The sequence below is a fragment of the Bombina bombina genome, chromosome 2 (genome assembly GCF_027579735.1).
Source record: "Bombina bombina isolate aBomBom1 chromosome 2, aBomBom1.pri, whole genome shotgun sequence".
NCBI lineage: Eukaryota > Metazoa > Chordata > Amphibia > Anura > Bombinatoridae > Bombina > Bombina bombina.
In genome coordinates, this window is record NC_069500.1 from 1,434,809,955 (window position 1) to 1,434,837,325 (window position 27,371).

Sequence of the window (27,371 nt, forward strand, 5' to 3'; positions counted from 1 at the left end):
CATCTGTAGTAGGCACAGTCACTTAGATCGACGCGTTTCACTCACCAGGGAGCTTTATCAAGATCTTAGTTTTGAACCCATTAATATATAATCTCAAATATTGCTATTGATATTCCATTTTTTCTTTATCATCTAACTTCTTGACTACTCAGTCTCTAAGAATCTGTATCACCCTGTGTAAGGAGTTTTCACACATAAGAATTTTTAACACCGTTAACGATATATTTTTTCATATGAGCTTTTTTTAGTAACATTTTTATGATACCACTTAGATAAGTTTAATTCCACTTCTGAACAATCTTAGCACATATAATTTAAAGAACAACACTTTTTCCTTCGACTATCGTTTTATGCAACAAATTAACTAATTTTTATTTGAGCAATTTTAGCACATATATATTTCAAAGATCACATTTCTTTTTTACCATTGTCTAAACGCAGCCAAGCATAAACAACTTTCAAATATAAATTTAACACTAATGACCACTAAGAAAAACTAAACTTTTTTTCTGATACCTTTAGCTTCTTTTAGCGCACGTACCCCACCCCCTTTACACTTAGGTTTTAGTTTAAGGCAGGTTAGGTTTTACTATTTACTAACTAGTCTACCTAGTTAAAATAAATACAAACTTAGCTGTGAAATAAAAATAAAACCTAAGCTAGCTTCAATATAACTATTAGTTATTTTGTAGCTATCTTAGTTTTGTTTTTTTTACAAGTAAGTTTGTATTTAGTTTTAAATAGGAATTATCTAGGTAATAATTGTAATTTTTATTTAGATTTATTTTAATTATATTTGTTAGGGAGTGTTAGGGTTAGGGTTATGCTAGGGTTATGCTTAGGGTTAGGGTTACATTAGGGTTAGGGTTAGGTTTAGGGGTTAATATATTTGTTTAGACTCAGGGTTTATGTTAGGGTTTTAGGTTTAAACATAACTTTTTATTTCACCATAGACATCAATGGGGCTGCATTACAGAGCTTTTGTTTCCGCAATTGCAGGTGTAAGGCTTTTTTTTTTTGCAGACTCTCCCCATTGATGTCTATGGGGAAATCGTGCACGAGCATGTCAAAGCAGCGCTTGTATTTGGGAGAGGTATAGAGCTCAATGCCACCATATCGCCCGCGCAAGCCTGCTTTTTCAAAACCTGTAATAGCAGCGCTAAAGGGAGGTGAAATGCCTCCGCTTTTGTGGCAGTCGTTAATTTCCCTATAGCGCTCAAAACTCATAAACTAGCTGATAATTATTATTATAATTATTTAATAAAAATGTTTATTCATTTTTTTCAGGTATTTGACTGGAAAGGGCTGCACAAAGTGTTTATTCACACAAGTCAAATCCTATGTTTCTATCAACTTGTTACAAGGGTTAGTTTATTGACCCTATCCCCTAACAATTTACTCCCTGATTACTATTCTAAGCACAGTTATAATTCATATGTTAAGCTCTCTAGGATAAGGCCTTGTACAACCATGTTAAATGATTAGACTATACCAATGCTCAAAGTCATTTCTGTGGTAAACAGCCAATGCAGTTTTATTGTAAGAACTACTTATTTGTTTTAGACATATTTTAAATCTAAAAAATTTATCTTATAATATATTACTTTTTGTTTCTGTCAAGCAAATAAGTTTTTGTGTTAATTTCAGGTCTAAATATGATAATGAAACATTTTGGTAAAAATATACAGCCTAGAAGTCCAGTATTAGACGCCAGTATGGCAAATATCTCTACAGCCACCATCTGTTTTCCCTTTGTGCTGAGATATGCCGGGATCATGGCAATCCACACACTGCAGAACACCAACATGCTGAAGGTGATGAACTTTGCTTCATTAAAGCTGTCCGGTAAAGTCCTGGTATAGAAAGCTGTGATGAAACTAGCAGCTGCCAGAAGAAACATATATCCCAGGACGGAGTAAAAAGCAAGTGTAGATCCCTCATTACATTGTATGATGATCTTTCCAGGCTCAGAGTGCATGTTATACTCCTGGAAAGGTGGAGAAATTGTCAACCAAATCACACAAATTATAACCTGTGTAGATGACAAAATTATAACTACAGAGTTGGACAGTTTGGAGTTCAGCCATTTTCTCCAGCTGCTGCCAGGTTTGGTAGCTTTGAAAGCAACGCCAACCATGATAGTCTTGGCCAACAAAGAAGATACAGCTACTGAGAAGATGATTCCAAAGGAGATCTGACGGAGCATACAAGTTATATCCACAGGACGGCCAAGGAACAAAAACACACAAAGGTAGCTCAGCATGATGGAGGTAAGCAGAATGAAGCTGAGATTACGGTTATTAGCTTTGATGATAGGGGTATCAAAGAAGAAGATAAAAATTCCAAAAACAAGGATAGTTAATAAAACCAAAGAAACTGACATAAATGATAAGAAAATGGCTGTAATATCTTTTTTATACGACAAAAATTCTATAATCTTAAGAACACATGAATCCTTTTTCTCATTAGGCCATTGATCATCTGGGCATTTTTGACAATTTTCGCTATCTATAAGAAAAAACAAATAAAAACCGTTAATAGAAAAAATAAATTATTATAATGAATCTGGGATTTTGTTTTGTCCTTTTTAGATTTTACCCAGCTGAAAAGATTTATGTAAAAAGGCAAATTAAAGAAGTCGATCCTGGGGCAGGGATTAGTCTGTTTCAGCCGTATTCTTTCCCTGTTGAGAACAAACTCTTTATGTATTTATGTAAAGTATGACCCTTGGTGATATGTCTCCCAGAGTGTAATGGTTTAAAAAAAGTCTTTCTGTGATGAAACTAACAAAAGAACAAGCTCATTAGACTTTGTTAATATTCTGCTTGTTATCTCTCTAGATTACGAGTGGAGCGATACTTTGCGTTCCTGATTGCGCATTAACCCTGCTAGACTTGCGAGCTTATTACAAGTTGAAAGTAAAAAAACTTTTGGCTTTTGCGCTAACCAAGCATGTGCAAAAAGCTGAACTTCAAATGTTGTAACCACGTTAACGTATTCCCCCGTAGGCTTCAATGGAGTGCAAAACGCGGAAAAATTTTAACTCTCGCGCAAACCCGATCAAATCTTCTAATGTGTGCTAACCTGACATGAAATATTAATATTTCACATTCCAATGTAAATAGAAGAATACAAATTATTTATTCATAAATGCATATTTATATATATATATATATATATATATTTAATAAAATAAGAGCACTAGGCAATATTTTGGGGCTACAGTTGGCGGGAGTGGGTTGTAATTAATAGCGCCTTTACAATGCGGTCTATTAGAAATGTCTGTTCCCAGTAAATGTATATGTATATGATTACATACTTATATATTTAAGTGTTAATATGTGTTTATACAAAGTATATAATCATATACATATATATTTAATATTGCTGCCCTCACTGCACTTCTTAACCCCTTTGCTGCGCTTAAGTTCTGATGCCGTCTCTAACGGCATCAGAATGAGACTTCCATTGGAAGAGCTCTCGTGAGTGAAATGCTTCCCAACAATGTGCTGTGAACTTGTAATACCAGCGCACATTAGCATGCGCTGATATTACACAGTGGAGCGCAAAAAGTGATATTTAGCTCTCCACTTGTAATTAGACCCTAAATGTTTTGTCTACTACACTGATACATTATACTGGTTATTTTTGGTGTATGGTTAAATAACAAATGAGAGGGAATGGGCTGCTCTCCCTTGAAATGCCCAGACCTATATTTGGTACTGACCCAGCTGTGTCACACATACCAGTGATATTGGAGACCTCCCCCTCTGCACATGGGACACAGATATAGCAGCAGGAAGGCTGTCCTCGTATCAGGGCTTTTCTTTGACCAGGTTGACACTCTGTTGAACACTGAGAATGTGGAAACTATAAAGAAAAAAATACATGATGTTCTTAGACAGAAACAGTATAAATATTTTAGCTAAAGCTTGCAGACACTTTGTTTAAAGTCAGTAACACATACAACTCTTTCTGATGTAACAGTAAAAACTGCTGTGATGACAAAATGCATTTGATACATGTATCATTTATTTATTGATGATATCAGGATACAGGGAATAGAAACAGTATTATTACATTGCATGTCAAGTGGTTAATAGTTATATAAAAGTAAACCAATTTTCGGTCATGCTCTGGAGGTTTCCGGAGGAGGAGCACAGGTGTGAGGTCAGGTGAGACACCTGTGCTGACTTACCTACCTGCAAGCTTGCTGGAGGGAACTCTGCGCCCCAACCCTCTGACCTGGGCGGCTTGCATAGCTCACAATATATCGCTACTGGAACCCGAATTAGTGCCACTTCAAAGCACTAAAGCTGCAGACGGCAGCATTACCACAAAGACACAACTCGGAACAAAACAATACTACGGACACTTGTATAATACTATTTAATATGGCTGAAATCTGAACGCAAAGGGAAGAGGAATAGACTCCCTCCCTCCTGCCGTTAATTATACACATATAAGCTATCAACTGGCTCCTATACTTCCTTCTGTTATAAGCACTATGTGGAAGCATATATTGCTTCTATACGCAGAAGAGCTGGAGGCCGATTAAAAGGAGGGGAGGAGAAGGCTTTTTACCTGGATCTCCTATGAACTGTGATCATCCTACGATTTGAGCTCTGCCGAATAGCCCTGAGGCTGAGGTGCCTCCCGATCATGTGCTGACTAGCCGGGCAACACCTGTTATTAGAGGAGTCGCAGAGGAAAGAGCTTTTTACCTGGGTCTCCTATGACCTGTGATCATCTTGTGGTCGGAGCTTCGTCGAGCAGCCCTGAGGCTGAGGTGCTTGTTGATCAGATACAGCCCAGCTGGGCAACACCCATCATCAGAGGAGCCGCAGAATTTTTTGGCAAAGAGAGAGAGAGTGACAGAATTGCGAGCACCGTCTTTCACTGATCCGGTTGTTCCCCTCCCACCGGTGCTGCGAGAGGGGCACGGATCAACTTTGTCTGCTACGCTACCTGTCCAACCAGGAGGGCGGCTCTCCTTATCTCATTACCCACCGGGTCTGCTTGTCTGGCTGGAGACATTCCGGGACTTCCGAGTCTATCTGTCAGAGTTGTGCTCCCCCTCCCATCGGAGCTGTGTGAAGGGAGGCTAATTTCCACAGATAGGATTGTCGACAAAGGGTAAAGTAAAATCTACTCATCTGATATGTGACTGAACTGTGAGCATTCTCTGGTCTGCCTTTAAGGTAACAGTGTAATCTAATCTGGGCCGTACAGCGTAGAGCTGAACTTCTGGCATAACCTTGTTACAGTTTAATTAGTGTTGCAGTCTTCATTAGAGAGTATACTTGGACTGTTGCTGGCGGCGGTTAAATTGGAAAACGGACATTAAGTCTGGACTAAAAGAAAAAAAAAACTGGGCAATAAAAGCAGGAGAAAGTAACAAGAATTGTGTTATTTGAACTTTTGAAAACAAGCCCTCCTACTCTTATTATAACATTATGACATAGTGGCATGTATATTTGTTCTTTTAAAAATCTGGTCTATAAGGTTAAAAATATAAAACAACAACCCAGAGTTCTTGGTTCCCCTGATAAACTGGTATTTGGTTACCTTTGCAGTAGCAACTTAATTAATTTTTGTGCTATTTTCTATGATTGATTTTACTTCTTTGAAATCTGTATGTAACCAATAGAGATTATTACTAACATTATATTTACTCTGTCTAATCACATCCTGAATTAACATACAGTTTGGGGGAAAACATTATACCTTGTTGTCTTTGCAAATAAATATTTCCCCTTGCTTAAAAGGGGAGAGAAGCAGGCGAGGACGGGAAAGGGAAGGGAAAGAGAAAATACCTTAGATAAATTTAAAGATACAAAATACCAAATATAGAGGGATACAAATAAGTCATCTTGAGACGTGAATATACAGTGTATAGTTTATTTAGAAGCACACAATTATACAAGAAATATTAAGCACTAGTACCCAAAATTCTTTGTATTAACCTATGAGTGAAAATCTAAACACAGAAATTACCTGAATTAGTGACATAAAGAATAGTAATAAGGGCAGAACAATCTAAAAGGAATTTGTTATAAAGGCAGATAAATAACCCTCTAAAATAATTTAGAACTCACATAGCACTTAGAGTTTATTGTTAATCAATAATTCCGTGATCTAATACAATCTGATATTCACAACCTAGAAAAATTCGGTACTATCCCGCCCTATCTAAACTAAGTATAACAAGGTGACTTTTACAATATTGGTACTTAGAAATTTAAAGTTAAACCTATCTTTCCTGACAAAAATTAGTTTTTTTTAAGGTGTGAATAACAACTATATAACCTTATCATAAAGGTTCTCCTGCAGGCTTCTTACTAGATAAATTAAAGCTGAACTAGGTTTCTCCTTCCTCTGACTATCCCCACAATAATCACTGTTTCTAATTGATTATAGTATTTTCACAACACTCGCACTGCCTCACTTTTCACGTCCCTCCACCACTTTCCTTATAGAGCTTAACTCCCATATATCACACCTTTTTTAAATACAGAATTCTTTCTTTTTTCCTGCCCTCCTCACTATATCAACTCACCTTTTCACCGGTCACAATTCATATGATTATAATCATATGGATAAATTTTTACATCTTCACCTCAAAACACCACCTCCCCCTATGGCGGCTAGACAGAGAGATAGGCGAAATAAAAGCACTCTTGATCCTCCTGCCGAAACACAGTCACCTAACACCAACATTCAAATATTAGCAGAAAACATGGACATCCAAGCATTAGTTTCTAAAATATCGGAAGCCCTCACACCTAAATTTGAAACCTTGAAAAACGAGATAAGAGTAGATATTGCGCAACTTGCAGTAGAAGTTAAACAATTTGCTGCTAGGCTCACAGAAGTAGAACAAAGGGTTTCAGATCTTGAAGACGCTACAATAGAGAATAACATCAGATCTGAAACATCCTCCAACATTATATCTAAATTACAGAATAAAATCGAGGATCTAGAGAACCGCACACGTAGAAATAACTTAAGAATAATTGGAGTTCCAGAAGATAAACAATATGACGATTTATTTAAATTACTCACACTAACAATTCCCCAGCTCTTAAAGATCAGTGAAGAATTCCCTAAAACTTTCATAGAAAGAGTGCATAGAATAGGTACCATCTCTTCTAATAAAAATAATACAAAACCTAGGCCAATTATTGTTAAATTTCTTAATTATCAAGACAAGGTTACAGTTATGCAATAATTTCGTAAGCATCAACCTATATTTTTAGGGGACAATAAAATCCTCTTGTTTCAAGATTACTCACTTGAGACAACCACAAAGAGAAGGGAAATATCCCCAATATGCACAAAATTTATTCAAAAGGGAACACGAGCAACTATTTTACACCCAGCTAGGCTTAAAATATATTCAGATAATCAGACATATTTTTTTGATTCTGCCACAGAGGCAGGAAGATTTTATGCCAAAAAGTTCCCTGAGGACTAAGAAATTATCTATTTAATATCAGAAATGTAAATAATTCAATGTCTAATAGAATTAAAATTAAGGTGAAGCCCTGCTTACATTGGGTACCAGAGAGCCAGGGTGGCACGAGGTTCCTTTTTTTTTTTTTTTTTTTTCTCTCATTCCTCTCACCCCCTCCCTATCCCTTACTTCTGTATGTTAAAACAGTTAACCTTGTATAGTCAATAGTCATGTTTAATAAACTTAAATTTACTTCATGGAATATTGGAGGCCTAACATCCCCCATTAAAAGAAAAACAATAATAGCATACTTAAAGAAAATTAATACCTCCCTGGCATTTCTCCAAGAAACTCACTTAAAACCTGAAGAAATTCTCAAACTTAAGTCTTCCTGGGTTGGAGAAGTTCTCTTCTCCACAGGTATTAATAGAAAGGGGGGAGTAGCTATTTTAATAGATAAAAATGTTAAATATGAAATAATCCAGGTAGATCCCGACTCTGAAGGGAGATTCTTAATTGTAAAAATAAAAATTGATAACATTTTATATACTCTTTGCAATTTATATGCCCCAAATGTTTTTGATTTGTTGTTTTGGGAAAATTTACAAGCTAGGCTTATGACATGTGTCGAGGGTTATCTCATTATGGGAGGGGATTTCAACATGGCACCTAAATGCCCGCTTGATAGGCTTAGAAAGGATACTGTTCTAAAGAAGACAAAAAGGGACAAACTAGAATCAAAGCTTTTCTCTAGATTATTCACTAACCTGAAGGTTAGGGATGTATGGAGGCTACAAAATCCTGACACTCGTAATTATACTTGCCTCTCAAAAGCGCATAAATCGCTGTCAAGGATAGACATATTTTTACTTGACGAAAGGTTATGTAAAAAACAAGTTCATCCACAGATATTATCGATTGCTATATCAGATCATGCCCCCATCTGTCTGGACTTCAGTGTTGGTGACTCAATGGGAGGTCCCAGGCGATTTTCATTCCCTACTTATCTTGTGAAAGATCTTAAATTTAAGAACTGGCTGGAATCCAAATTTAAAGATTATACCCAATTTAACCAGGAATTTATTCCCCGATCAATGTTATTTTGGGAAACGGCCAAGGCAGTATTAAGGGGAGAAATCCTAGCCTACTGTGTCAAAAGAACTAGAAAAATTAAGCAAAGAGAGGGGGAGTTAGTACGAGCAGTCTCAAACGCCTATAATTTACATTTAATTGAAAATTCTTCCCGAAGCTGGGTTAAGTATAATGCAGCCCTACAAAATAGAGATTCCTTTTTACTTTATAAAACAACTCAAAAAGACACAAGGGTCCAATCTAAATTGTACCGGTATGGTAATAAGACAGGGAAAATACTAGCAAATCTTTTAAAAATTGAGAAAGGTTCCCAACTGATAGATTCTATAAATATAGAAGGTAAGATTTTTAAAACATCTGAAGAACTCTTACAAGTATTCCATGAGTACTACAGCGATCTCTATCACTCACAAACCTCGGTAGTGTCAAACCGAGAGGAATTTTGGAGTAAAATCACTCCTCCATCAATAGACTCAGAGATTTTAAAAGACTTATATGCCCCCATAACTGAAATAGAAGTGAAAGAGGCAATTCAAAACCTTCCGCACAATAAAGCATCAGGTCCAGACGCATTACCTAATGAATTCTATCAAATATTACAACCTTCTATCACATCATATTTAACTAGGCTATTTAACGACATATATATAGAGGGAAAAGAACCCTCAGCTAATTTTACAGCATCTCATACCTCTTTAATATTAAAACCAGGAAAGGAATCAACAAAGAAAGAATCCTACAGACCCATTGCACTGCTCAACACAGATTATAAGATTTTAACATCTATACTAGCACATAGATTACAAACTATTCTGCCCCTTATCATTAACACTGATCAAGTAGGCTTCATAAAAAACAGAAATTCAGCTGCTAAAATACGGGAATTATTTCTTGTTATTGATTATTTTGAATCCTTAAAGACTCAGGGGATGATGGCGGGAGAGGGTATCCCTGACAGGGTAGTAATATCTATTGATGCAGAAAAAGCATTCAAATCAATACACCACGATCATCTTCTGTTCACGTTAAATAAATTTGGTATAAGGGAAAATTTCGCCAGGTTTATAGCCAATTTATATCAAAGCGCTTCTACGAAATTAGTAGTTAATGGGAATCTGTCTCCAGATATACAACTACAGTGAGGTACTAGGCAGGGATGCCCTCTCTCACCGTTATTGTTTGATATATCTATTGAGCCTCTTGCCATTTCAATAAGACAACAACTGGAAGGCATAAAGATAGGCAAAAAGGAGTTAAAGATTGCTTTATATGCGGACGATGTCCTTATATATATGTCCAATACAAAAACAAATATACCTAAGTTAGAATCTATAATACAACAGTTTGGATCTTTTTCAGGTTATAAAGTAAATAATAAAAAATCTGAATTATTCTGGATTAATCGCGCAATAGATTCCTTGGCAAATATACAGTTTTCTATAGCCCAGACCTCCTTTTGTTACTTAGGTATCAATATCTCGTCCACCCCAGACACTTGGTATACTCTCAACATTACGCACCTATTAAATAAAATTAAGGATATACTTAAAAATTGGCAGAATCTTCCTCTCTCTTTATACGGCCGGATAGCAGCTTACAAAATGATGATTCTCCCTAAATTGCTTTACACTTTACAAAACATCCCTCTTCTTCTTAAGAAAAAAGATGTTGATTATCTGAACTCTATCTTGAGATTATTTATATGGCAGAGTAGAAAACCCAGAATATCCCTTATTAAACTTTCACTGCCTGTGAAATTTGGTGGCCTTGCACTGCCAGATATACGGGCTTATAATCAGGCTTTCTTGACACGAACAGTTATAGATTGGATATTATTGCGGAATTATGTAACAGACTATGAACTTGAGAAAAGTATAACATATCCCTTTCAACCACAGGCACTTATACACTGTGATACCAACATGATATCACCTGAAATTAAGAAATTAAAGTCAATATATAATCCAATTCTTGCCTGGAAGAGAACCTGCAAAATACTGGAAGTGGACCATCAAGTTTCCAGGTATATTCCATTTACGGGTAATCCCCAATTCCAAACAGGACTTCAAACAAGAGTTTATTTAGAATGGGAAGCATTAGGACTTAATTATGTATATCAGATCCTAGATTTTGAGAGACGATGTATTAAATCATTTGATTCCCTAAGAATGGAATTTAATTTATCTCAGAAGAATTTCTTCGCATATTTACAGGCACGACATTATGCTTTAAAACTCACTCAAGACCATAAATGGGATTGGTCCCTGAGAAGGGTTGGCGATTGGCTTACCATCGCCAAAACTGGAAATATGTCAATTACCCCAGGATATTCAATCATGGTATCAGTCAAGGGCTTAAAAAATCTAGAGGGAATCTACAATAAGTGGGCTTTAGTGATTAATCAAACACTTGATTCCCGCTTACCTTATCATTCAATACAAGAGGCTGCTCGTGTGACTCTCTCCTCGACATGGAGGGAATCCCATCTAAAATTAATATATATGTCATACTTTACTCCAGAGAAGGGAGCCAAATATAAGAACTCTAGTTTTGATCGCTGTCCAAAATGCTCTCTCCCAGCAGCAGACCTTCGACACATGTTATGGGCTTGTCCAAAAGTTGGGAACTTTTAGCTGAAACTTCAATATTGGTTACATAAGATAGTGAACCCCACTACGGTGATTTTTTCATTTAAAACGGTAATTTTTTTATTCCATACAGGGGACAATTTAGGTATTAATAAAAAAATTGTTAACATGACCATATTAGCTGGAAGGCACCTTATTTTTAGAAAATGGAAGTTAAGATCTATCCCTAGCATAACTGAAATAAAAAATTATTTAAAGAAACAGTATATTCTGGAACAAATAGATACTAATCCAGATGAAGAACAAGAAATTAGGAATCTTTTCATAAAATGGTCCCCTTTCATTAAAGATATGACACCTAGTGAAATTGACTACTTGATATACCCCTTTAGAAATACAGAGTTAATTGAGCTAGGTATATGGTAGTGTTGATTGGGCGAGGATGGAGGGGGGGGAGAGAGGGGGATTCCCTACAACACTCCCCTCTTTTTTTTTTTTTTTTTCTTTTCTCCCCCTTTTTTTTCTTTTCTTTCTTAGGCTTTTGTCTATTGTGGTATAGAAGTATGGCCGGGGGCCATACAGGGAACAGATTACAAAATATGGGAAAAAAAATCCAATTTAGATACAGCAAAATATGTATTATTGGTACTTGCATTGTCATTTAATTATTGTATTACAATGTTTTTTTTGTTTTTTCTTTTCTTTTTCTTTCTTTTCTTACAAGAAGTATTGTTAAAAATGTATTATTGTTTTGGAAAAAGCTGTAATCTTGAATTGGAATAAAATAAGATAAAATAAAAAAAAAAAAAAAAAAAAAAAAAAAAGTAAACCAATTTTCTAATAAAAAACAAAGGGCTAGATTGCAAGTGGAATGCTAATTTATCGTGCACCCATAAACAGTCAGACCTCTATATATATATAAAAGTTTACCTCCTTATCCAAACAGTTTGTCATGATTCTATGAAACTGTCTTTTTGGTATATTTTGAATCCAAGTCTTTTGATGGCAACTGTTTAAATTAGTATAGTTATTGAGATCGAAAAAGTATTTGTTTTTAATGCATTGTCTTCAATTTATATCTCCAAATTTATTTTATTGGTACTATATGCCCAAGTACCGATTTATTAATGTTTGGCGGACATGATACGCTACAGCTTATTATGTCTGCCAGACATCGCTGAATGCGGACAGCATACGCTGTCGGCATTCAACATTATGCAAGCAGTTCTAGTGAACTGCTTATGCAATGCTGCCCCCTGCAGATTCGCGGCTGCTAGCAGGGGGTGTCAATCAACCCGATCGTATGTGATTGGGTTGATTGCTGTACGCCTCTAAGAGGCGACAGATCTAGTTAAGGATCAGCGGTCTTAACTCCTGGGGCGCAATCCAATATAGATCATAGTTTGCGGCGCAAGCGAGGGAACCCCCGCCGCCCGTAGTTTCAGCTCGCAACTCGAGCTATCCCATATATGGCGCCGGCGATGTCCAGAAATCTGCGTAAGTACAAATTTCTGGAGTCACCAGTGACTTACGGCACTTTAGAAACTGCCGGCGCCTACAAAACCTGACTAAGTTATAAAATCACCCGCACTGTCTAACACGCCTCCCAAACATAGCCCGACACGTCTAACCCCCTATCCGCTATCCCCCCTCACTATCCTAACAATAAAAAATGTATTAACCCCTAAACCGCCACTCCCGGACACCGCCACCACCTAATAAAGTTATTAACCCCTAAACTGCCGCTGCCGGACCCCGCCGCCACCTACATTACCTACCCCCTAATGTGAGCTCCTACCCCGCCGCCAGCTACATTAACTACCCCCTAATGTGAGCTCCTAACCCGCCGCCACCTACATTACCTACCCCCTAATGTGAGCTCCTACCCTGCCGCCAGCTACATTAACTACCCCCTCATGTGAGCCCCTTACACCGCCGCCAGCTATATTAAAATTATTAACCCCTAATCTAATCCCCCTACCCCGCCGACAGCTATATTAAAATTATTAACCCCTAATTTAATCCCCCTACCCCGCCGCCAGCTATATTAAATTAATTAACCCCTAATCTAAATCCCCCTATACCGCTGCCAGCTCTATTGAATACATTAACCCCTAATCTAATCCCCTTAAAGTAATTTCCTCTATTACCAGCCCTTAAAAGGGCCTTTTGCGTGACATTGCCCCAAAGTAACAGCTCTATTGCCAGCCCTTAAAAGGGCTTTTTGCACGGCATTTCCCCAAATAAATGAGCTCTTTTACCAGCCCTTAAAAGGGCTTTTTGCGGGGCATTGTCACACAGCTCTTTTGCATCTAATCTAAATCCCCCTACACTGCCGCCACCTATAATAAATGTATTAACCCCTAATCTAATCCCCCTACACTGCCGCCACCTATAATAAATATATTAACCCCTAATCTAATCCCCCTACACCGCCGCTACCTATAATAAATGTATTAACCCCTAATCTAATCCCCCTACATCGCCGCCAGCTATATTAACTATATTAACCCTAATTATATTAGGGTTAATATAGTTAATATAGTTATTATATTATATATATTAACAATATTAACCCTAATTATATTAGGGTTAATATAGTTAATATCGTTATTATATTATATATATATTAAGTATAATAACCCTATCTAACTCTAACATCCCTAACTAAATTCTTATTAAAATAAATCTAATTAATATTAATATTATTAGTTAAAATATTCCTATTTAAATCTAAATACTTACCTACAAAATAAACCCTAAGATAGCTACAATGTAATTAATAATTACATTGTAGCTATTTTAGGGTTTATATTTATTTTACAGGTAACTTGGTATTTATTTTAACTAGGTAAAATAGCTATTAAATAGTTAATAACTATTTAATAGCTACCTAGTTAAAATAATTACCAATTTACCTGTAAAATAAATCCTAACCTAAGTTACAAATACACCTACACTATCAATAAATTAAATAAACTACAAATATCTAAACTAAAATACAATTTAATAAACTAAACTAAATTACAATCGGATTGAACTTGAATCTGATTGGCTGATTCAATCAGCCAATCAGATTTTTCTACCTTAATTCCGATTGGCTGATAGAATCCTATCAGCCAATCGGAATTTGATGGACGCCATCTTGGATGACGTCATTTAAAGGAACCTCATTCGTCGGGAAGTTGTTGTGCAGGATGGATGTTCTGCGTCGGAGGAGCGAAGAAAGAAGATTGAAGATGCCGCTTGGAAGAAAACTTCGCCCCGATGGAGGACCTCTTCTTTGCCGCTTGATTAAAGACATTGCCCGGATGGAAGACTTCTTCTCTGCCGCTTGATTGAAGACATCGCCCGGATGGAAGACTTCTTCTCTGCCGCTTGATTGAAGACATCGCCCGGATCGGATGAAGAGTTCTGCCCGGTTGGGTGAAGACAAGGTAGGGAGATCTTCAGGGGGGTAGTTTTTTTTAAGGGGGGTTTGGGTGGGTTTAGAATAGGGGTATGTGGGTTGTAATGTTGGGGGGTAGTATTGTGGGGGGGTTTTACAGGCAAAAGAGCTGATTTCTTTGGGGCATGCCCCGCAAAAGGCCATTTTAAGGGCTGGTAAGGTAATAGAGCTGTTAACTTTTTAATTTAGAATAGGGTAGGGAATTTTTTTTTATTTTGGGGGGCTTTATTATTTTATTACGGGGCTTAGAATAGGTGTAATTAGCTTAAAAATCTTGTAATATTTTTTTATTTTTTGTAATTTAGTGTTTTGTTTTTTTTGTAATTTAGTTTAGTTTATTTAATTGTATTTTAGTTTAGATATTTGTAGTTTATTTAATTTATTGATAGTGTAGGTGTATTTGTAACTTAGGTTAGGATTTATTTTACAGGTAAATTGGTAATTATTTTAACTAGGTAGCTATTAAATAGTTATTAACTATTTAATAGCTATTGTACCTAGTTAAAATAAATACCATTACCTGTAAAATAAATATAAACCCTAAAATAGCTACAATGTAATTATTAATTACATTGTAGCTATCTTAGGGTTTATTTTATAGGTAATTATTTAGATTTAAATTGTAATATTTTAATTAATAATATTAATATTAATTAGAATTATTTTAATAAGAATTTAGTTAGGGATGTTAGAGTTAAATAGGGTTATTATACTTAATATATATATATATATATATATATATAATATAATAACGATCTTAACTATATTAACCCTAATATAATTAAGGTTAATATTGTTAATATATATAATATAATAACTATATTAACTATATTAACCCTAATATAATTAGGGTTAATATAGTTAATATAGCTGGCGGCGGTGTAGGGGGATTAAATTTGGAATTAATGTATTTAATATAGCTGGCGGCGGAGTAGGGGGATTAAATTAGGGGTTAATGTATTTAATATAGCTGGCAGTGGTGTAGGGGGATTAAATTAGGGGTTAGCAATCTTAATATAGCTGGCGGCGGGGTAGGAGCTCACATTAGGGGGTAGGTAATATAGATGGCGGCGGTGTAAGGGGCTCACATTAGGGGGTAGGTAATGTAGATGGCGGTGGTGTAAGGGGCTCACATTAGGGGGTATGTAATGTAGCTGGCGACAGTGTAGGGGGATCACATTAGGGGGTTATACTTTTAATGTAGGTGGCGGCGGGGTCAGGGTGCGGTGGTTTAGGGGTTAAATACTTTATTAGGGATTGCGGCGGGGGATCGCGGTTGACAGGTAGATAGACATTGCGCATGCGTTAGGTGTTAGGTTTTATTTAGCAGATTGCGGTTGACAGGTAGATAGACATTGCGCATGCGTTAGGTGTTAGGTTTTATTTGGCAGGTAGTTACGGAGTTACGGGGCTCCAATAGACAGCGTAAGGCTTACTACGGCTGCATTTTGTGGTGAAGTGAAAATGGAGTAAGATTTCTCCATTTTCGCCATGTAAGTCCTTACACTGTATATTGGATACCAAACTGCGCGGGTTTGGTATACCTGCCTATGGCCCAAAAAAATGCGGGCGAAGGCAGAAATATACGAGCGTAACTTCTAGGTTACGCCATATATAGGATACCAAACCCGCGCAAATGTTGGCATCGCCGGTTTCTGTGGGCGACGCTGTATATCGGATCGAGGCCCTGAAGTCTTTTGTGTGGAAACACGGTGAGTTGGCCCAATTCAGGGCATAGTAAATTGTCCCCATTAATGTTCCATTGGTTATTACTCACATATTGTAAATAGGATGCCATCTAGCTTGCAAAACAAACTGTTCCTCCCATAATACTATAAGTAAATTAACAAAATTGGGGGCAAGCTTGGTGCCCTTCTGTACCACTAACTTTAAATAGTAAAAATTATCAAAACAGAAAAAAAGTTAAACATAGAATGAATTCTATTTGCTCCAGGAAATATTTCAGTTGTTGGTGGGTAAATCTTTACTTAAAAAGTCTTCCACTGCTTTCAGTATTTATATATCAAACACATAAATAAATAAATAGATACATATGTATACATACAGTATTTATATATCAAACACATAAATAAATAGATGCATATGTATACATACAGTATTTATAATTCAAACACATAAATAAATAGATACATATGTATACAGTATTTACACATCAAACACATAAATAAATAGATACATATGTATACAGTATTTATACATCAAACACATAAATAAATAGATACATATGTATACAGTATTTATACATCAAACACATAAATAAATAGATAAATATGTATACAGTATTTACACATCAAACACATAAATAAATAGATACATATGTATACAGTATTTATACATCAAACACATAAATAAATAGATACATATGTATACAGTATTTACACATCAAACACATAAATAAATAGATACATATGTATACAGTATTTATACATCAAACACGTAAATAAATAGATACATATGTATACAGTATTTATACATCAAACACATAAATAAATAGATACATATGTATACAGTATTTATACATCAAACACATAAATAAATAGATACATATGTATACATACAGTATTTATACATCAAACACATAAATAAATAGATACATATGTATACAGTATTTATACATCAAACACATAAATAAATAGATACATATGTATACAGTATTTATACATCAAACACATAAATACATAGATACATATGTATACAGTATTTATACATCAAACACATAAATAAATAGATACATATGTATACAGTATTTATACATCAAACACATAAATAAATAGATACATATGTATACAGTATTTATACATCAAACACATAAATAAATAGATACATATGTATGCAGTATTTATACATCAAACACATAAATAAATAGATACATATGTATGCAGTATTTATACATCAAACACATAAATAAATAGATACATATGTATACAGTATTTATACATCAAACACATAAATAAATAGATACATATGTATACAGTATTTATACATCAAACACATAAATAAATAGATACATATGTATACAGTATTTATACATCAAACACATAAATAAATAGATACATATGTATACAGTATTTATACATCAAACACATAAATAAATAGATACATATGTATACAGTAGTTATACATCAAACACATAAATAAATAGATACATATGTATACAGTATTTACACATCAAACACATAAATAAATAGATACATATGTATACAGTATTTATACATCAAACACATAAATAAATAGATACATATGTATACAGTATTTATACATCAAACACATAAATAAATAGATACATATGTATACAGTATTTATATATCAAACACATAAATAAATAGATACATATGTATACAGTATTTATACATCAAACACATAAATAAATAGATACATATGTATACAGTATTTATACATCAAACACATAAATAAATAGATACATATGTATACAGTATTTATATATCAAACACATAAATAAATAGATACATATGTATACAATATTTATACATCAAACACATAAATAAATAGATACATATGTATACAGTATTTATATATCAAACACATAAATAAATAGATACATATGTATACAGTATTTATACATCAAACACATAAATAAATAGATACATATGTATACAGTATTTATACATCAAACACATAAATAAATAGATACATATGTATGCAGTATTTATACATCAAACACATAAATAAATAGATAAATATGTATACAGTATTTATACATCAAACACATAAATAAATAGATACATATGTATACAGTATTTATATATCAAACACATAAATAAATATATACATATGTATATAGTATTTACACATCAAACACATAAATAAATAGATGCATATGTATACAGTATTTATGCATCAAACACATAAATAAATAGATACATATGTATACAGTATTTATACATCAAACACATAAATAAATAGATACATATGTATACAGTATTTATATATCAAACACATAAATCAATAGATACATATGTATACAGTATTTATACATCAAACAAATAAATAAATAAATAAATAAATAAATAGATACATATGTATGCAGTATTTATACATCAAACACATAAATAGATAGATACACATGTATACAGTATTTATACATCAAACACATAAATAAATAGATACATATGTATGCAGTATTTATACATCAAACACATAAATAAATAGATACATATGTATACAGTATTTATACATAAAACACATAAATAAATAGATACATATGTATACAGTATTTATATATCAAACACATAAATAAATATATACATATGTATATAGTATTTACACATCAAACACATAAATAAATAGATGCATATGTATACAGTATTTATATATCAAACACATAAATAAATAGATACATATGTATACAGTATTTATATATCAAACACATAAATAAATAGATACATATGTATACAGTATTTATATATCAAACACATAAATAAATAGATACATATGTATACAGTATTTATATATCAAACACATAAATAAATAGATACATATGTATACAGTATTTATACATCAAACACATAAATAAATAGATACATATGTATACAGTATTTATATATCAAACACATAAATAAATAGATACATATGTATACAGTATTTATATATCAAACACATAAATAAATAGATACATATGTATACAGTATTTATACATCAAACACATAAATAAATAGATACATATGTATACAGTATTTATACATCAAACACATAAATAAATAGAAAAATATGTATACAGTATTTATACATCAAACACATAAATAAATAGATACATATGTATACAGTATTTATACATCAAACACATAAATAAATAGATACATATGTATACAGTATTTATATATCAAACACATAAATAAATAGATACATATGTATACATACAGTATTTATATATCAAAAACATAAATAAATAGATACATATGTATACATACAGTATTTATATATCAAACACATAAATAAATAGATACATATGTATACAGTATTTATATATCAAACACATAAATAGATACATATGTATACAGTATTTACACATTAAACACATAAATAAATAGATACATATTTATACATACAGTATTTATATATCAAACACATAAATAAATAGATACATATGTATACATACAGTATTTATCTATCAAACACATAAATAAATAGATACATATGTATACAGTATTTATATATCAAACACATAAATAAATAGATACATATGTATACAGTATTTATACATCAAACACATAAATAAATAGATACATATGTATACAGTATTTATACATCAAACACATAAATAAATAGATACATATGTATACAGTATTTATATATTAAACACATAAATAAATAGATACATATGTATACAGTATTTATACATCAAACACATAAATAAATAGATACATATTGTGATATTCCTTTTAGGATTATCCCCTCCCTCCTAATTAACTTTCCTTTATAGGGCAGTAACTTTCAACACTCATTGCCTGAATATTGAAGCTCACAGTTACGTTTGCTTCCTTGTGCCATTCCTACTTGCTAATTGTAGATACAGCTGATTCCCTTGAGGATTTTCTACCTGACATCGTCTTCAGATTCATACGCATCCGGATCTACATCCTCAGCGTTCCGGAAACTAAGCCGCGCACACACAGCTTCTCACCGCCATCGGCGGTCACTGCTTAGCTCTGCTCTTATCGGATCTCTGTGGGGTATTGTATGTTGGCTATCTGGATAATACTTACCTTGCTTTGTATCCTCTAATTTACCTCACGTTTGAACTGACTTACTCTGTGCAGCAATGTTATACTTACGTTCCTAATTCAGTATAAGTTGTGCCATATAAAACCACAACAAACTCTGCTCACTACTATCAGTAAAGTTTGGAACATCCAATTATGATATATTGTTTGTGTGGTTTGGATTGCTTGGAACTGTATATATTTTAGAATGTCTGTGTGTGTGCGTGAAGACAGGTTTTGACTTCGATACCTTTGAATTGCTATCTCAATATTAATTCTACCTGACTAAAAGTTATACCTACTCAGCTGTCTCAAACCTTTATGTTATTTACTAAAAGATTTCAAAAGTAACAATCTCACAGTATCTATTCAGGTAATTTAAACTACCATTACCTGCTTAGTTTACAAAAGAGAAACACATCCTTTATTTATTGAAGGATTTTTGTTATATTTCAAACCCTTAATACAAAAGTGTACCAGATGCTACATAATATTCAGGCCTAAAAAATAAGGGTTTATTTATATAACAACCTAACATGAATCCTCAGGAAGTAAAGAATGAGTTAACTAATATATATCAAAAACTAGACTATTTAAATAAAGGGTTAACTGAAGTACAAGCAGAAACTGCTGCATTGAGAGCTTTACTAAAAGACTGTTTGCCTATTAAAAGTGCTGAAAGCCCAGAACCACATGTTCATTATCCCCAACCATTTACTGGTAAAAGGAATGAGTTTAGGGACTTTAAAAATGCCTGCCATCTACTTTTTTCTCTAAGACCAAGTACATATCATACAGAGAGAATCAAAGTATGCACAACCATTTCCTTTTTACAAGGGGAACCAAGAACATGGGCTAATAGGTTTTTTGAAAGTAATAATCCTATCCTAGATTCACTACAAGATTTTTTTCGAGCACTCACAAACCTATATGAGGATTCCAACAGTCAAATCACTGCAGATACAAAATTACGTTCCTTAAAGCAAGGAAAAAGAACCATTGAGGAATACACAACTGAATTCCAAATGTGGGCAGAAGACTCTCAATGGAATGAGATTAGTTTGCGTACTCAATTTCGCTTAGGATTGTCAGAAAACTTAAAAGACGAACTCTCCCGCCTGGATGCCCCTGACTGTCTTCTCTCTCTTATAAAACTCAGTACAACTTTAGATAGAAGACTCCGTGAAAGAAAGGCTGAAAAAGCAGGTTATGATGTCATACCAAAACGTCCCTTTAACTATACCTCTACTCAGGAAAGACCTAGTACCATTACGCCTATGGAAATTGGAGTCATCAAAGGTCCCCTCACACCAGAGGAAAAAGCCAGGAGAAGAATGGAAAATTTGTGTCTCTACTGTGCTCATAAAGAGCATACTGTTTCTTCATGTCCTCAACTTCTGAAGCAAAAGAAGGGTAAGCTAACCCACAGCACTCATTTATTTAATCTAACATTGGAAACACAAATGAATTTGTTTTTTTCATTACAGTGGGACCAGAAAAACATTCAATCTAAAGCTTTGGTTGATTCAGGGGCCTCACGGAGTTACATAGATACTACCTTTGTTAAGAATAATAAAATACCTATTGTGTGTAAAGCAAAACCTCTCTTTGTTAAATTAATAGATGGTTCACTAATACAACAAGGTCCAATAACTCATCACACTATACCTTTACTTATAACCACTAAGGAAGGTCATACTGAATATATCTCATTTGATTTAATTCCTATATCATTACACACAATAATTCTGGGGTTTTCCTGGTTGCAGAAACACAACCCGAATATAGACTGGTCTCAAAATAAAATAACACTAAGTTCTTCTTATTGTTTGAAGACCTGTTACCCACACTGTACCATAGCTACTCTAGAGAATGGGATACCCAGACCTTATCAGGATCTGGCAGAGGTTTTTGACCTTAAAGAGGCAGAAAGTCTTCCCCCACACAGGGAGTTCGATTGCCCGATAGATCTAATACCTGGGTCACAAGTTCCACATGGGAAAATATATCCCCTCTCTCAAACCGAACTAGCTTTTGTAAGAACCTACTTAGACGATAATCTGCGCAAAGGGTTCATTTCACATTCTACTTCCCCTGCAGCAGCAGGTATGTTTTTAGTTAAAAACAAGGATGGGACGATACGTCCTATTATTGACTACAGAGCACTAAATGATATTACCGTAAAGAACAGATACCCACTACCCTTAATTCCTGAGCTTCTTGAACGCTTACATGGCGCCACCATCTATTCTAAACTTGATTTGAAGGGTGCTTATAATTTAATTAGAATCAAACAAGGTGACGAATGGAAAACAGCGTTTAGAACACGTTATGGGTTATATCAATACAATGTGATGCCTTTCGGCCTAAGTAATGCGCCCGCTACATTCCAACATTTTATTAACGAAATCTTTCGAGATTTATTGGATGTATGTGTTATAATTTATTTGGATGACATCCTCATTTATTCTAAAACATTACAAGATCATGAGAAACATGTACGTTGGGTGCTTACTAGGCTAAAAGACCACAAACTATACGCTAAGCTTGAGAAATGTTCTTTTCACGTTCAAGAAATTAAGTTCTTGGGTTATATTATAACACCAAATAAAATCATGATGGATCCAGAAAAGGTTTCTGCAATTGTAAATTGGCCAGTTCCCACAACTGTTAAAGCTCTACAAAGATTCATTGGGTTCTCAAATTTTTATCGTCATTTTATTAAAGATTTTTCACTAATTGTAAAACCGTTAACACAACTAACAAGTAAGAAACAGAGATTTACTTGGACCAAGGAAGCTCAATTATCTTTTGAGACTCTAAAGAAACAATTCATTAATGCACCAGTTTTAACATTACCCAACTTTGATACACAATTTATTCTTGAAGTAGACGCCTCAAATACTGGTATCGGGGCAATTCTTTCACAAAAGAATAAAGATAAAACAGAAACCCATCCCATAGCCTTCTATTCAAGAATGCTCACTACTGCTGAAAAGAACTATACTATAGGGGATAAAGAATTACTGGCAATAAAATGTTCACTGGAACATTGGAGACATCTCCTTGAAGGTTCAAATCTCCCTTTCATAATTTTCACTGATCACAAGAACTTAGAATACTTAAAGAAAAGTAAAACACTTAATTCACGACAGGTCCGTTGGTCCATCTTTTTAGACCGGTTTAATTTTTTAATTACATATAAACCAGGGAAACTCAATATTAAGGCAGACGCCTTATCTAGAATGTATGAAAAAGATCTGTCTGATGACCCTGAGTTTGTAATCCCTGAAGAAAGATTCATAGGAGTTATATCTTCTCTAGAACAAGAAATACTTGAGGTTCTAAATAAAGACCCTAACATACCTGGATCTTGTGATAAAGATCCACAGACGGGACTATATTATTACAAAAGGAAGTTGTTCATTCCTGAATCTTTAAGGAACACTATCCTTAAACAAACCCATGATGGAACTTTAGCTGGTCACCTGGGAATCCAAAAAAACATAGAATTAACTAGAAGAAATTTCTGGTGGCCTGGGATGAACCACACAATTTACCTATACATAACAAACTGTGATGTTTGTGCTAGAAACAAGATCTCCCATAAAAAACCCATAGGCCTCTTAAGACCTCTGCCTATCCCAGATAAACCATGGGAGACCATATCTATGGATTTTATTGTTGATCTCCCTAAATCTCAACATCACACTACCATACTAGTTGTAATAGATCATCTAACGCGTCTGGCTCATTTCATACCTATGAAAGGTTTGCCTTCCGCTCTTGCAACAGCTACAGCCTTTTTGAATCAAATTGTAAGATTACATGGATTACCCACCGTAATAATTACGGACAGGGGTACACAATTCACCTCTTCTTTCTGGAAATCCCTATGCATATTACTAAAAGTAGATAGTAGATACACTACTGCATTCCATCCCCAAACAAATGGACTTACAGAAAGAACGAATCAAACCCTTGAACAATATCTTAGGTGTTTCATTACCTACTTACAAGATGATTGGATTGATTATATCCCCATGGCAGAATTTTCTTACAACAATTCTGTTTCCACTTCTCTTAAAATGTCACCTTTCTTTGCTACTTATGGATTTAATCCCAATACCGTATCTCTTTCTAGAAAAGAAGTAAACTCACCTAGTGCCACAGAATTCACCAATTCTTTACAAGAAAGGTTAGATCAATTGAAGGATTATCTCTCAAAGGCAAAAGACTATCAAAAACGTAACTATGATAAACATCATAGTCCAAGTCCCACTTATCAAATTGGTGATCAAGTTCTACTATCCATCAGGAACCTTAAGTTGCAAATACCATGTAAAAAACTTGCCAATCAATTTTTAGGACCTTTTACGATTGATAAGATCATCAACCAGAACGCAGTTAGACTCATTTTGCCTGATTCATATAAAATACATTCCACATTTCATGTGTCTCTCATTAAACCTTATTCTGCTAAAGACCATCAAGGTATTAATCTAAGACCCCCGCCTATCTTGGTGGAGAATCAGGAAGAATTTGAAGTTGAGTCTATTCTTGATTCCAGAGTAAGACGACATAAGCTGGAATATTTAATAAAGTGGAAAGGTTATGGTCCGGAGGAAAATTCTTGGCAAAGGTCTACTGAGATACATGCACCTCGTCTGGTTACTGCTTTTCACCGTCGTTACCCAGAGAAACCTCGGGTGGAATCCCCTGAGGTGATTCCTTGACTGGGGGGATCTGTGATATTCCTTTTAGGATTATCCCCTCCCTCCTAATTAACTTTCCTTTATAGGGCAGTAACTTTCAACACTCATTGCCTGAATATTGAAGCTCACAGTTACGTTTGCTTCCTTGTGCCATTCCTACTTGCTAATTGTAGATACAGCTGATTCCCTTGAGGATTTTCTACCTGACATCGTCTTCAGATTCATACGCATCCGGATCTACATCCTCAGCGTTCCGGAAACTAAGCCGCGCACACACAGCTTCTCACCGCCATCGGCGGTCACTGCTTAGCTCTGCTCTTATCGGATCTCTGTGGGGTATTGTATGTTGGCTATCTGGATAATACTTACCTTGCTTTGTATCCTCTAATTTACCTCACGTTTGAACTGACTTACTCTGTGCAGCAATGTTATACTTACGTTCCTAATTCAGTATAAGTTGTGCCATATAAAACCACAACAAACTCTGCTCACTACTATCAGTAAAGTTTGGAACATCCAATTATGATATATTGTTTGTGTGGTTTGGATTGCTTGGAACTGTATATATTTTAGAATGTCTGTGTGTGTGCGTGAAGACAGGTTTTGACTTCGATACCTTTGAATTGCTATCTCAATATTAATTCTACCTGACTAAAAGTTATACCTACTCAGCTGTCTCAAACCTTTATGTTATTTACTAAAAGATTTCAAAAGTAACAATCTCACAGTATCTATTCAGGTAATTTAAACTACCATTACCTGCTTAGTTTACAAAAGAGAAACACATCCTTTATTTATTGAAGGATTTTTGTTATATTTCAAACCCTTAATACAAAAGTGTACCAGATGCTACACATATGTATACAGTATTTATACATCAAACACATAAATAGATACATATGTATACAGTATTTATACATCAAACACATAAATAAATAGATACATATGTACACAGTATTTACACATCATACACATAAATAAATAGATACATATGTATACAGTATTTATACATCAAACACATAAATAAATAGATACATATGTATACATACAGTATTTATACATCAAACACATAAATAAATAGATACATATGTATACAGTATTTATATATCAAACACATAAATAAATAGATACATATGTATGCAGTATTTATACATCAAACACATAAATAAATAGATACATATGTATGCAGTATTTATACATCAAACACATAAATAAATATATACATATGTATACAGTATTTATATATCAAACACATAAATAAATAGATACATATGTATACAGTATTTATACATCAAACACATAAATAAATAGATACATATGTATACAGTATTTATATATCAAACACATAAATAAATAGATACATATGTATACAGTATTTATACATCAAACACATAAATAAATAGATACATATGTATACAATATTTATACATCAAACACATAAATAAATAGATACATATGTATACAGTATTTATATATCAAACACATAAATAAATAGATACATATGTATACAGTATTTATACATCAAACACATAAATAAATAGATACATATGTATACAGTATTTATACATCAAACACATAAATAAATAGATACATATGTATGCAGTATTTATACATCAAACACATAAATAAATAAATAGATAAATATGTATACAGTATTTATACATCAAACACATAAATAAATAGATACATATGTATACAGTATTTATATATCAAACACATAAATAAATATATACATATGTATATAGTATTTACACATCAAACACATAAATAAATAGATGCATATGTATACAGTATTTATGCATCAAACACATAAATAAATAGATACATATGTATACAGTATTTATACATCAAACACATAAATAAATAGATACATATGTATACAGTATTTATATATCAAACACATAAATCAATAGATACATATGTATACAGTATTTATACATCAAACAAATAAATAAATAAATAAATAGATACATATGTATGCAGTATTTATACATCAAACACATAAATAGATAGATACACATGTATACAGTATTTATACATCAAACACATAAATAAATAGATACATATGTATGCAGTATTTATACATCAAACACATAAATAAATAGATACATATGTATACAGTATTTATACATAAAACACATAAATAAATAGATACATATGTATACAGTATTTATATATCAAACACATAAATAAATATATACATATGTATATAGTATTTACACATCAAACACATAAATAAATAGATGCATATGTATACAGTATTTATATATCAAACACATAAATAAATAGATACATATGTATACAGTATTTATATATCAAACACATAAATAA

General features: G+C 33.5%; 1 protein-coding gene across 1 annotated transcript in view; it reads right to left on the reverse strand.

Moving 5' to 3' along the window:
* Positions 1-1,600: 1,600 nt before the first annotated feature.
* LOC128647607 (G-protein coupled receptor family C group 6 member A-like) overlaps positions 1,601-27,371 on the reverse strand; it is a 292,969-nt gene continuing 267,198 nt past the window's right edge. Inside the window, exons 4-5 of the mRNA XM_053700362.1 lie at positions 3,747-3,870; positions 1,601-2,508 (exon numbers count right to left, since the gene is read on the reverse strand). Coding sequence (XP_053556337.1) covers positions 1,601-2,508; positions 3,747-3,870 — 1,032 coding nt within the window. The remainder of the gene's footprint in view (positions 2,509-3,746; positions 3,871-27,371) is intronic.